Source organism: Anabrus simplex, chromosome 4 (assembly GCF_040414725.1).
Source record: "Anabrus simplex isolate iqAnaSimp1 chromosome 4, ASM4041472v1, whole genome shotgun sequence".
NCBI lineage: Eukaryota > Metazoa > Arthropoda > Insecta > Orthoptera > Tettigoniidae > Anabrus > Anabrus simplex.
The window spans coordinates 366053175-366068279 of record NC_090268.1 but is presented as its reverse complement, the minus strand read 5'-3'; the positions used below and the strand labels follow the sequence as shown (position 1 = coordinate 366068279).

The following is a 15105-nucleotide window of genomic DNA, read 5'->3' as shown; positions in this document are numbered from 1 at the left end:
CTCTATAGTCGGGAATGAAACTATTTTTAAAAGTTTCAAAAAGACGGGACCTCGAACTCTCTCAATGCATGGCTGACGAGATGGCAGTGAAGATGACATCATTTGGAATGACGACATGCCGGTAACAGGGAATTTACCGAAACATGATGATAATTTAAATGAAAGCAGTGATTAGATTTACTCAGGTTTACTGTGCGGTAGACCTACTGCTCAAATGACAGGAGACGACTGGCCATTGAGTTCTTTTCTATCAATATTGTGTAATACGATAATACCCTTATCCCTTTTCTCTACGGGGTCGAATATGAAGCAAGACTAATTTTTGAAGCAAGTTTTTACGAACGTATGCCCTTCCTGACGTCAACCTAATCGGAGGAATTAATGAGATGAAACAAATGACATGATATGCGTAACTAAAATTGAGTACATTTACTTTATATGTAGGCCTAAAAGTCGTGTTCACCATTTATTGACATTTTACATTTAGAATATTGCCTTCCAACTAAAATAGCCAGCATAACTCAAATACATTCATAAGTTTGTTAAAGAATAGCATGTATAATTTATAGCACCTTATAGCCTAGAGGCCATGTGTTTACTGCACAAAATTTCAGGTTATCGCATATTGGAACCCCTCACTCTCCCCCTTACTTTAATTTTACTGTAAAAGTGGAAGAAAAAAGGGTCTAATACACATGTAAATACGGTATTCAAGAATAAAGATCTACGGATTCACAAGAAAAATAATGGTGTACTGAACCATTCTGTTCATTGTCGAAGTAAGCTCATTTTATAATAATTATGGAAATTACATGAGACCACCAAGAATGTCGCCTTCATAGGGAATTTGCAACATTGCATTGAAAAACTGCAAGTAGAATATTTCGCTGTAAATTTTGATATATTGCACGACACTAATGGCATCATAATTGAAGAATACATAAGTGCGCGTCAGGCCGTAGGAGAGTTTTCACCTTCGCAGGCAAGCGCGTGAAGAGACCGCACACGTTGAGTTCGGTCATGTGGGTGCCTGATTATTTATAAAACCAGCCATAGGGAGTGCGAACTCCATTCTGCTGGGTACATCGCCACTGAGAAGCTGTTACTTGCACGACGATCCAGTGCGGAGCAGATCACCATTGTCTTTGACCAGTGCAGTCAGAATCTATTCATCATCATCATCATCATCATCATCATCATCATCTCCCTTTAACCAGCTGTAGCCGGGTAGGGGCAAATATGGTTCCTCTCCACTTTCTTCGGTCTTTCCACCACTCCTCCTCCAACACTGTGTCCCAGTACAGGTTTCTTTCTATAATGCTGCGTTGGATGGTATCCTTCCATCTCAATCGTGGTCGTCCACGGCCTCTCCTTCCTTGGATTTGCATTTCCATCACCTTTTATGGCATTCTTTCGCCGCTCATTCGCTTTATGTACCCAAACCATCTTAGTCGGCTCTTCTCTATTCTATCATTCAGTTTTTCCACTCCAATTTCTTCCCGGATTTTCTCATTCCGTATTTTGTCTCTTCTACTCTTCTGTATCATACTCCTCAAGAACTTCATTTCGGCTGCCTGTATTCGACTCTCATCCTTCTTTGTCATTGTCCCAGTTTCTGCTCCGTAAGTTGTTATGGGTACGTAATACATCTTGTACATAGTATCCTTTGCTTCCATTGGCACATCTTTGTCCCACAACATGTTTCTTACACTATGATAGAAACAACTTCCAGCTTGAATCCTTTTACTAATCTCAGCATCCAGTCGAGCATTCTCCATTAATTCACTCCCCAGGTATTTAAACGTTTCCACTACTTCCAGGGGCTTGTCTGCAAGTCTAATCTGACATTTCCCTTCTTTCTCCCCTCTAGTCATAACAAAAGTTATACTCTTTTCTACACTTATTTTCCATCCACATTCTTCGATCTTCCCATTCACCACATTCAACTATTCTTGAACCTTCCTGTCATCTTCTCCCCAAATCACAATCTCATCTGCAAATAACAGCATGTTCATTTCTCTTCCTCCATATGCTGCTTTTGCTGTTCTCATGATGTCATCCATTACTATTGTAAACAGGATTGGTGATAGAACATTTCCCTGTCTCAGCCCACTAGTTATTTTGAACCAACTTGTCCTGCCAACTTGTGTTTGCACAACTACAACATTCCTTATACAATGCCATGATCATTTTTATTAATCCCTGTCCAATTCCTTTTTGCACCAGACTGTCCCAAACTTTCGTCCTGGGGACACTGTCATATGCCTTTTCAATGTCAATGAATGTCATCACCGTATCATTCCCGTACTCCCAATGCTTTTCCATTAGTTGCCTCATAATGAAAATGGGCTCTATTGTTGACCTTCCACTTCTGAAACCAAACTGATTTTCCTGTATCTGATTCTCAACCCTCAACCTTATTCTACTTTCCAGTATCCTTTCCATTATCTTAGCAACATGGGATATTAGAGAATTCCCCTGTAGTTCTTAAAAACTTTATCACCTTTCTTGAAAATTGGGATGATTATTCCTTTTTGTCAATCCTCAGGAACCTCCTTATTCTCCCAGACATTCCTGAGAACCCGATATGTCCACTGCAGGCCTACAGCTCCAGCTGCCTTTATCATCTCCACTGAAATTTCATCTATTGCAGCAGTTTTTCCATTCTTCATCTTTCTTACTGCCATTTCAATTTCATTCATTGTAATTTCTTTACCCATTTCTTCATCAACTAATTGCCTTTCCTGATCATCCACTGAATGACTGTCATCCGTTCTTATGTTCAGCACCTTCTGAAATACTCTCTCCATCTATTTCTTATTTCTTCTGGCTTTGTTAAAATTATGCCACCTTCATCCTTCACAAATCTGGTGTTTAGCTGATCTCTCTTTTTCTTAAGATACCATACAGTAATTTCTTGCTGCCCTGCATATCATCTCTCAATTTCTGTGTGAATAAGGCCCAGCTTTTCCTCTTTTCTTCCTCCACTACTTTCTTGGCCAAATTCTTTGCCTCCAAATATTTTCTTCTACTTTCTTCAGTCTTAGATGCTTTCCATGCTTTCCATGCCATTTTCTTTTCCTTCACTTTAATCTTTACCCTATCATTCCACCAGTGTGTTTCTTTGTCTTTCACATTTCCTGATGTTCTACCACACACCTTTTCTGCACATCCAACTAGTGCTTCCTTAAATCTTTTCCATTCCTCTTCAACATTCCCCACCTCTGGGTACCAAGGGTATTATTTCCCTTTGAAATTCTTCTTGTATGCTTTTCTCCTTCAACTTCCATACTTCAATTATTTTCTCTCTTCTTAATTGGGGTTTTTCAATCTTTCCAACTTTCAATTTTCCTATCACAACTCTATGATCTCCACCAAAGGCTTCTTCAGGCATGGCTGTTACATCTACAAGGTTCTTCCGGTGTTCTTTCTCTATGATTATATAATCAATCATGGTCCTTGTTCGTCTGTCTCCCCAACCATACCTTGTAATCTTCTGACTGTTCTTCTTCCTAAACCAGGTGTTTCCAACAATCATTTGATTCCTCATGCAAAAATCCACCAACAACTCGCCTTCTGAATTTACATTTCCATATCCAAAGGGCCCTACAACGTCTTCCTTTCCTTGTCTTTCCATTCCAACTTGTGCATTCAGATCTCCCATCAATAGTACTTCCTTATCTTCTATCAGTCTCTCCACTTCCTCTAAGTCCTCAAGATGTTCATCTATGCAACCAGTTTGTGGGGCATACAACTGAAATAGATCTTTCATGCCATTTTCAAACTGGAGTCTCATCATCATCATCATCCTATCGCTGACATACTTTGTATATTCCACATATTCTTGCATTTTTCTTCTAAGTATGATGGCCACTCCACTTTTTGCTTCAGGTCCTCCGCTGTAATACAGCCTGTATCCTTCTCTCAGAGGAATCTCCCCTGTACCCCTCTTCTTGGTCTCGCAGAGTCCAAGTATGGCTATATCTTTTTCTATCATGAAGTCAACCAGTTCTTCTGTCTTTCCCGTCAGTGTCAGTACATTTACTGTTGCAATTTTGATGTAGTTTGGTGCTGGTTGCCCATTTTTCACAGTTCCCCCAGCACCTAAGGAGCTGCGCGTCGCTTTTAGCAGGGGACGCCCTAACCTTTTCCAAGGCACCATATCTGCTTTGTCCATATAGGCTATTGTTACGATGGGCTCGCCACACCCAAAGGTATTTTATACCTACTGCCAGGTTCAAAATTAGGCCGCCCCTAACATGGAGACAGACGCCTTTCGTAGCCGCTCCTCTGGAGTACAGACGCTATGGGTATGCCCCTTCCGCCATCTCCGCTGTACCAAAGTCCACCTTCTCCGCCGTGGATGCCGGTGAGGTCTTCACTCGTAACCCTGAGCTGGGACCCATACCAGATGTTACACACCGGGTCAGTGTGCTCTGGGACTCACATAAGCAGGGGCGCCACTCCCTGGGTAGGGCTGCCTCCGAAGAGGGTCCATACCTGCTACCTACTCAGAATCTATTGTCTACAGGAATTGTAAGTAACAACTGGCTATGAATTTGATAACAACTTAGTTCAATGAATATTTACTTGATTGTCTGAAAGAACATTCCTCGGCTAATAATTTTACTCAAGTAAAGTCACATAGCATAATCTGAGGCTCACATTGTTTTAAACTGACGTTAAATGCTAGTGTAAGCTCCAAGGTCTGATGTACATTCAATTCGTTTGGTACCAATATCGGTCTTGCAAAAAGCATATTTGCTCCATAGACGTACGTGAGTTTGAGAAAGACAGTGCTATGAATAAAACAGTCCAAGGTTAAATGAACATTTAGGGGGAAGATATAGTCATGAACATCAAAACACATTGTAATGTGATTTTCCTTGCAGTTCTCTTACGTCACGAGTGTACCGGATGCTGTACATTCATCGGGGATGAAGCAGTAACCTCAAGCAGAGCCACAGGACATCCTTCACGACGTCGAGGTACGAACGTGGGGACAGCAAGCAAGTCATCTGAACGAGCTGGGAGAAAACAACCAACGACCAGGATGATACCCATCAGCAGTTTACGAGTGTTCTTGCTGGTCAACTATGTCAACATGATGGCTTAAGCTACCAATGCCCGATTGGAGAACTGTTCGGGAAATGTCACAGGACGAAGGTTAGATCTTTCCATTTTCAGCATGCATCAGCTAGTTAAAATCCAGGGCCGTAATAGATGAATTTTGGCTTTCCGCCAATAGGTACATAATAAGGTGTCTGCCGGCACTAAAAGGAAGAATTTATGCCCGGGTCTCGAACTCAGTAGTGTAGGTAACTTTGCATGTAATTTGTCTTATAGTGCTTCATTTTATGTCAGATTTGTGTAGCGGTATGTTTCCCGATAGGGAATTTGAGGTCGTGTAGTATCATCTAAATGAGACTTAAGCAGTCACCAGGAAGTTTCTTCTTGCCAAGACAAGCCAGTAGGGAATAGTTAAATGCATGTAGCATGATATATGGTAGTCTCAGTCGGGAGATAACGAAAGTACAAAGTCTTCTATAAGCCTCAATGGTCTTGGACTATGTATGGAATAGAGCGGTTCAGGAACCAAGGAGCCTTAAGAATGGAGGATTATGTAATTAGCCCAGAGCATAGAGATAATGCCCACAAGGAGTATGATGTGTAATGAATTCAGTTGCGATTTAATTATTTGTGCCAATGAGAGCACTACTGTGAAGTGTGATAGCGTGCCAAGTATATTTGTGTGTAAAAATGCAAAGGGGGTTGAATGTGAACCCTACAGAGTCCATAACATGTGAAAGGTCACAGGGTAATTAGCTAAAGAGAAGGCACCGCAGAGGAGAATGAGTGGCGAGGGCAGAATCTTGGCTTGGTCTGTTTACTATTGTCAGGCCACGAAATATGGCTTTAAATATCGCTGCTCTATTCATACTAACTCAAGACAGTCTGGGGGCTAGAATCTCGGTCACAGTGACGTCACCACGGGGTTGGCGGCCGGGGAAGAATGCTGGTTTCTGGTAAGGGAGAGTGAATGAGTGTGACCTGTTAGGTATGCCGCAGGAAAGAAAGATATTTCTACACGACAATGTGTGTCATTTACAGATATACATAACCTATTGTTTTAAGTTTGCACCTTGTTATTCATGTGTGTCTTAGGAGATGCTTAAATATGTGTCACAAGGTTTTAGGGAGTAGTCTTGTGTTCGATTCCAGGACGGTAGAAGGAGTAGTGCATGTATAGTGTATAGTTTATATTCGTTCTGAGCACCGTGACATAAATTTACTGTAAAGAAGGGTTACTTTGTTTATGTGTAATTAGATTACGACTGTGAAAGTCTAACGGTTCTATTTTTTTTTTCTTTCTTGGCGGAGTTATTAAGCTAGCTGGTGCGGGATCCTTGGGAAATGTCTAGAAACTCATCCACCAGGACATGAAATCTAGCAGGATGCCTCTCACGTGAAGAAATCAATCATTTATGTACGACAACAACGTCCTTTGTATTATACGTGACAGATCATTTGTTTATTCTAGATTTCCTACTTTATTGTAATAAATTGGATGTTTATACGAACTTGCAGCTCAATGTTGGTTTTTGTGTCGTTGACATTAGGTTTTCCCTTAGAGTTTCATTCCTCTTCATTTATTTTATGTCTTGCCCCTTTTTCCTTACCCGTTACCCTGAAGAATTCCCAATGCCGGAGCTGTTGGAGAGGATAACTCTTGCGAGGTAAGCTATGTGCCATTATGATTCACTTCTTGTGGATGTATTGTTCACTATGGTCTCCCTGTTCAGATTTCAGCATTGGCTTAACGTTGACGAGGGGACTATAGAGCACAGTACCAAGAAGTTGTTGTTGTTTCTATGTTACTCTACGGGTGTGAAACCAGGACTGTACATCGCCAGGACATCAAGAAACTGGAACACTTTCACCAATAAAAACTTTTACTTTCCCTTGTTTATTTCTGTATAATTTACTTTTCTTTATTCTTCTTTTTTTACACCTTTGACCCTGCATTGCACTGAGAAAAATTCCCTTCAAGTTCTTATTAATGTTAAAACTTCCACCTTTTTAAATATATTTCAATATTCAAGTTAAAGGAAACTATCCACAGCTGTAATACAGTTTCCACAGAAACAATTTACAACTTTTAAAACAGATGGTTATTTTAGAAAAAATTTAAGAATACTTTTTCCATTTCTCTCAGTTTAGTTAATTTGTAACTGTAATCACTCATTTCAAAAATTTTGTATTATATGCTTGTATTATTTAAGGTATAAACTACAGCCCGAATATGCTAGACAAAGTAGGACTTTTAAATAAATAAATAAATAAATAAATAAATAAATAAATAAATAAATAAATAAATAAATAAATAAATAAATAAATAAATATAGATTCTTATTTTTGTATAGGCTGTAAATACAAAGATATCCATTTACTGTCTTTACTGTGCATACTGGAAGGACAGATGTTCTGAGAATGTACATAGCCTAAAACTGCAGTTTACATAAAATTTTCCTAGGGACATATGATTCACCTGGTACATGACAACACATGGATTTACACACTTCATATCTCATGTAAGTGCACAATTCACTTGATCTATTTTCTTAATTTAATATGTATGCTCAAGATTCACAAAACACAGCAGAACTGAAGTAAAATATGAAAGCAAATGAGTAGTTTTCTACAACATGAAATTTCAAGAAATGAGCATGATCACTATGACTCACCGTAGAATTAACAAACGTCAATGATCTTAACAATGCAGCACACACGTATATGGGTGTACCTTCATCCAACACACATTGCAAAATGGCATCCAGAGTTTTATTCATAAACGGTCTGCGAGATGGGTTGATTAGGCTTCGTACTGCGTGGTCTGGAGAAAGTAAAGTGTAGAGAACGACTGGGAGCTGTCTGCAAAGGAAGCAATGTTATATAAATACATCATTTGTAAAATTATAGCTCCAAATGCTACAACACTTTTGAGTAGGCCTATAATACAAGAGATTCAAGCACGACAATCCTGAAAGTCTTAGATGTTTAAGAACTTCATACGACGACTCCATGATCATCATCTGCAAATAATCGCCATTATTTGCCACAGACAATATTGCTTGCAAATCAAAGGTTACTGGCATCTGTGAAATGATTTTCTGGGCTCTGTATTTTGTCTCTCTCTCTCTCTCTCTCTTTTTTTTTTTGAATGCTAATTAACATTCTTTAAGATATTTCCATTCATTCTCTAGCAGTGCTTTATCATTAGCACTGTAATACTGGTTGCATCTTGAGCAATGATTCTTCTTAGGTATACGAAAATGTAAACTTGTACACAGTTCTTGAACTTAGCTTTGTCCACAAATTCTAACATCGGTTTGATGTATATATTTGGATAATTAATACAGCTTCATTCCATTTTAAACGTAAATATAAGTGTAATTATAGTAGAGTTGTTGCCTGACCAGACAGGACATGCAACAAATACACTATGAGAAAAAATATGTCTGCCATTATTTCAATAAAGTCATATACAGGATGGTTGGAAAAAAATCAAACCGGATATATGAGCATTAGAGGGTTAGTTATACAGATAAATAATTGGGAACAAATTATTAGATATCTCGCACTGTTGTTATTTTATTAGCTGCTTAAGTTAGCCTATCAGATCGCTTTGCGATGCAGGGTTGCTAAATCTGCACGTGGCTTATGACCAGCTTGAGAGCGCCAATACAAGAAATAAATTTCTACAGGGGAAGGACTTGCACAAGGACCTCCCTGCTGATAGGCTCAGCCCATAGCAAGCACGCTACGGTGGCATTGGCTGAAACCTACGGTGTGTTAGTGTTTGATGCTCATTTCTCGGCATGGCTCTCAAGCACGACCAAGCCACGTGCAGATTAAGCAACACTGCCTCGTAAATCCAATTTGAAATTGCCCGCGAAGCGATCTGATTGGCTAACCTTCAGCAGCTGATAAAATGACAACAGCAGGAGATACTGACGTAATTTTTTCAAATTACTTATCAGTATTACCAACGCTCTGACACTCATATACTCAGTTCACGTTGTTTCCGACCACCCAGTATAGAGAGATAGGAACAACGAACAGATACAACACAATGGCAGGTCAGAGTAGGAAGAGGACACTAGGAAACGCAAAATGATACAGTCAATCTCCACATCTTCATACACTGCCGTTTTCAAATAGATACGCTTTCCCCTCATCAATCCCAGTTCTTCTACATCGATCTCTTCTCAGCCCCCGAAGAGCTTGTTTCTGATTCCCAGCTTCATCAGGAAGGCACACACGACACTCATTGAGGGGCCATCTTGACAGATTTTCAGTCATGTGGGAAGTGTAAGATAGGAAGAAGCCTGGATAAGTAAAGTAAAAGGGAAGAAACATATGACAAAAGCTAAATATAGGTGGTAGAAGATCAGGAACACACAACAAACACAAAAGGAGAAAAGGATACCAACGGGATAATGTTAAGTACTGGAAAGGAACAAACAGGTGTGAAATCAAGTCATATATAATGAGGAACACGAAAAGAAACACACAATAGGACAAACACAATGGCAGTTCAGTGTAGGAAGAGGGAGCAAACAGAAAGAGGACACAGGACAACCATGAAAACACAAAAGGACAAGAACAATCTCCACATCTCCATACACTGCCACCTTTTCTGTTGCTTCCTCTTCCTATACTGACCTCCCATTGTGTTTGTCCTATTATTTCTTTTATTGTTCCTATCTCTATAAAAATGACTTTATTTGACACTTGTTTGCCCCTTTCCAACACTTTCAATTATTTCAACAAACAATATAAACACATTAGCTACAGTTATATAAGAGACCTTACAATGCCATTACCTCAAAACTGGCCATGAATGGATATAGACTGATTTTGCATATACACGTGTCCCTCACTTTACACAATTAATTGATTCTATGAAATAATTGCAATAATACAAAATTACGTAGAGTGAGTTAATTTAGCACTGGTGAAGTAGGGATAGGATTTTTATCGGGAAGATAAAAAATGAAAACTTCACACCTGTGAGCAAAGGAAGTTTTAATTAATTGACCATTTAAACCAGTAAATAAAACACACAAGTACGAATGAATGAAGACGTATTATGTTGTGAAGCACCGGGCAAAGATAAGAGGGTAATGTAAAATTTGCAGAAACACAAACGACTACTTCATAAACAAGCTGGCATCCTTGAATTTTATATTTCAAGAATTTTAAGCAAACTAAGATCAATGATGTCATGGTATAACTTTTAAAAGATTTTCCACTAATCCTATTCCTAAAGAATATATGGATTTCCTTATATTTCTGTTCTTTTTTTAGCCTGGAATAAGAGAACAGCATGTTAATTTTCACATTCACTTCATTGGCGTAACATCCTTTGCAATTCTTCAATAACTGGTGCCCTTATCTTTGTTATTTTAGCAATCAGCATTCTTGTCACTACTTTTACTACTTTCTTTTATTTTCCCTACTTGATTTCTAAATGTTCTTACATTCATATCTCTCTGTAATTTCACATTTTTTCTCCAGTGTTATAGCTTTTCTCTGCTTTACAGTCTTAGAAATATTTTGATTATAATGACCTATTTTCCTCATAATAGGCAAGATCATTGTACCTATCTTTAAGCAAAAAAGTGATCCAGCAGAATGTTCAAAATTACCATCCAATTTGCCTCCTGTCACACATAATAAAGATATTTTTAGAGAATACTTGATCAACGACTGTGTGATATCGTCAGCATTAGTACCAACCAGTTAAGGGTGCTGGAACATCCGATGCAATCTTCGCTGCCAAAATGCTCATTGGAAAGCACCGAGAGAAGAAACAGCCACTGCATATTGCCTTCCTTGATCTTGAAACAGCTTTCAACCATGTTCCATATCGTGTGATCTGGTATGCACTTCACAACCATGGTGTACAAGAAATGTTTATCAATTGGATCAAGATGCTATACAAGAACACCACAAGCTGTGTGCGTTGCGCTGTTGGCACCTCAGAGAGCTTCCTAATGAAAGTCAGTGTACACCAAGGCTTCGCACTGTCCCCACTGCTCTTTGTCCTTTGAACCAAAGGCAATCATTCTATCCATTTAACCATAAATCTGGACTTTAATTTGCTAAACCCTAGGCTGCCATCTCTACTGACCAGATGTTGAGTACTGGTAATGGCAGAGTCCGGGGCAGTAGCTTGTGAAACAGCCGTGACAACACAGCAGGCTACTCCGGTGGCTATTGGCTGCTGTTCAAAATGTTTAAGGCTTGATGTTAACGAAACCAACTATTGAAAAGTGGTAACCTAAGTCGGAAGTACGAGGTGAGGAAGCATGTACGATGAGGAACACATGGTTGTTTGGAATCGAATCTGTGACCATTGGCCAGACACCACCACTGCTATCGAGGAAGCTAATAAACCAGTGAATGATGGATATGCCTGCTGGTAATGCCGTAAAATTCTACACTTTAATTTGTTGTTGTTGATGATGATGATGATGATGATGATGATAACAATAATAATAATAATAATAATAATAATAATAATAATAATAATAATAATAATTTCCTTTGAAAAGACCATGTTCTTCTGCTCAAAACTTGACATCCAAAATTTGAACACGACATATGGGCAAATCAACCGAGTACCACACTTCAAGTACTTGGGAGAAATACTTGAACCAACGGGAGGCGAGAAGGCTATCCAGAAAATTCGCTCACAAAAATTTCGGAAAGCCTACGGTAGGGTTCACAACATATACAATAATAGGTGTTTGTCCCGCCATGCAAAGATCAGACACTATAATACAGTAATCAAGCCCGAAGTCTCATATGCCAGCGAGTCCCTTACACTAAATGGGAAAGGTGACCTAGAAAACATTTTAAAAGAAGAAAGAAGAATCCTGAGGAAAATTCTCGGCCCCCGAAAAACAGAAGATGGATATAGACTGAGGTCACACAAAGTGACAGAAGAGCTTTCCAACATTGCAGCAGACATCCGCAAAAGACGTCTGAAATTTTATGGGCACGTACGCAGACTGTCGGCAAGTAGACTGACACACAAGGTTCTCACCTACATAGAACATCTAAAAAATATTCCATGGGTACTGGAAGTGAAGAAGGATCTGGAAAAAGCCCAGATGAAGTCAAATGACACTGCGGACAGTAACCTCTACAGGAAAAAAATTAATGGAGGGAAAGTGCAACCAGAGAAAAATGAAAATGAAAAAGAAGACGGGAGCAAAGTGGACAGAAGAACGAAAAAGGATTCAAGGAGAAAGGATGAGAGCTGTTTGGCAACTCAGAAAACAGAATCGTTACAGCTTTGCGTGACCCATTGGGTCCATACGCAAATAATAATAATAATAATGATAATAATAATAACAACAACAACAACAACAACAACAACAACAACAATAATAATAATAATAATAATAATAATAAACAATACATGGCCTTCGGAAATGCTTAGTGATGATCTAACGAGGATGAAGTGAATGACTAAAAAATCATAAACACCCAGTCACCCCACCAGGGGAATCAAGAGTACGAGGAGGTTGATTCTGAGGAATTTATCTTCATACTTCAGTTGTGAGAATGGTTTATCCAGTTGCACCAGGTCGTACCGGCAATTACTGGTACAAGTAAACAAAGGTAGAAAAAACTCAAACAAGGACAAAATTAAACAGGAAGCGTGGATACTCACCCAAAAAAGGAACAGGACCATTAAACAGAGGCAATTTGGACCGTAACCTAGCGGTTTTTGCGGGGGCAAAGTTTGAAGTATGAAGGAAAGAAAAACACTGCTTAATTCCTTTCAAAACAATTAAATCATTTAATTAATAATTCCTTTGCAAAAACTTTACCCTTTTTAAAAAAACATACCTTTTTATTCTTCTTTAAAACCTACAGTGCACCGTTTGTGACAAGATAAAATTAAAAGGTAGAAATTAATTAAATATAATTAAAAATTAAGTCAAAATATTTTCCTCTGAGAACAGAGACGCCCTCTAAGTTAAAAACTAAAATTAACATTAAAGAATTAAAGAATTAATGGGAAAAATTATCTTCTGGCAGAAAGCATCTAAAGTAAACAGTTTTTCCAGAACATTAACTACATAAAATTACAGGATTTCTTGCCCTTATCTATTACATGATCCAAAAAATTAAGATTTACAATGAAGTTATTTGTCGCAGAAAAATGCAGAGAGATATACAAGGTTCGACAGAGTTCTTCCTGCGGTACGGAGTTTGAAATGGTGCAGTCAGTAAGCCGAGAACTTTCCACAATACCAAATTTCCAAGTTCTCTCCGAAGGAGATAAAACAGAATGTAATTCATAGGACGGAGTAACATCCACCAAATTTAACCAAGTTTTGAGGCGAGGCAATCCAGGAACAGGAGAAAGAACATTAGAATAATCTTGAAAAACATAACTTACTTTTGGTCATTGCACATTAGGTAACGCATGGCGTCAGCCCGGGATCTTATACTCACAACTTTCCAAATGAATGAAAACATTACGTATGTTGCGGACGTCCACTCCCAGAAGAATCAAAACAACTTTGAGGGCATAAACCCCTCATATCTTAAGAATTACCCAGGCATGTTGTGGTATTTCAATGCTCTAGCCATGAGCCAACGCAAAACACGTCCAAGCTCCATGATGGACGACAATCAACCCGCCACCCTCCAATAAGCTACGCGAAGCCAAACTCGGCCGGACAGCGGACGAGCCGCGAGCGATAGACTCACTTCAGACCCGGTCCAAGACCGGACCATGAAATAACAAAGATAAGAGCAGAATACAACGTATATGTACGATGGAGCACTACCCCGCGGGCTGAAAAGATGCAAATAAACTTAGCGACGTAAGTCGCACAGGAAATACAATTAAACAGAGTAGGGATAAAATTCCCTGGTGATATACTTTCCAACGGCATTTTGCCCAGGCCAAAAATGTTGTAGGGAAAGCTAAAATTGTGTGCCCACCGGCACACAGTAAATATTTTATTTCACGCGGTTCAGCCATTTCACAAAAATAACACCACATGGTCACAGTCATGTTATAGACTATCAGTTCAAATAAATTAAAATTGTTCCTAAAACAATAACACTACTGAAATCCGCAAATAATTTTAAACTATAAACAATCCGTAAGATGTCCTGCACATGCAACAACAAAGACGTGATACCGTCGCACAGTGGTCAATTGTGGCAGTTCGGAGACTTCCCGAGAACTCTGAGTCTTTGAAGCTCTCTCCCCCACATTAGCAGTGGCCTAGGCTGCAAAATCAGTCTCCAATCCCTTGAATTCAGAGACACAAGTGACATCTTTTCTCATGGCTTTCAGGTTTTGTAAATGGAACAATATGTCAGATGCTTACATTATAACGTGCTTTGGATTTTCATTGCTCTCATTTGAGGTTTGGGCTTCACTGATATTGGTAGACCCCAGTATAAGCCATTGGAAGTAGTGTTATGAAAATGTTGCAAACTTTGGGCAGGGAAGACTTGGGAGTAAGCAGAGGAGCTGCTTGACTAAGCTGCATGTTTAGGGCTGTCAGTGGAGAGATGATGTGGAATGTTATTAGTAGAAGTACAACATGAAGTTGGAAGTTAGAATTCAGGAGGATAAATTGCAGCAAATATTCATTTATAGGAAAAGGAATTGGAGAATGGAATAAGGAATAATTTATCAAAGGTATGGTAATGTTCTTTAAATAATTTAAGGAAAGACAAGTTAAACAAATTATAAGGAATCTGCCACCTGGATGACAGCCCTAAATGCAGATCAATGACAACTCATTTGAAGTACCTACACTACTATAGGTGTTCCATGCTTTATGTTCACTTTGGCAACTAGGTTTCTTTCTGTCAGTTAGCTGTGACCATAACAAGTGGTGGTGCGAGTTTTGTTCTCTTCCAGTGGTGTAATTTATATATGACTGAAGGTACTTATTAGTACCATTTGAAAAAATTGAGTTGTTTGGATTGATGGCTTTTAACAAATTTGTTGTGTCTTATTGGAAGCATATTAAAACATACAACAAGCTCAAAATA

General features: G+C 38.9%; 1 protein-coding gene across 1 annotated transcript in view; it reads right to left on the bottom strand.

The window, feature by feature from the left end:
* The window catches only part of l(2)k09022 (HEAT repeat containing 1 homolog l(2)k09022), a 371041-nt gene that overhangs the window by 185378 nt on the left and 170558 nt on the right, over positions 1–15105 (bottom strand). The window contains exon 11 of the mRNA XM_067145803.2: positions 7746–7932. Coding sequence (XP_067001904.2) covers positions 7746–7932 — 187 coding nt within the window. The remainder of the gene's footprint in view (positions 1–7745; positions 7933–15105) is intronic.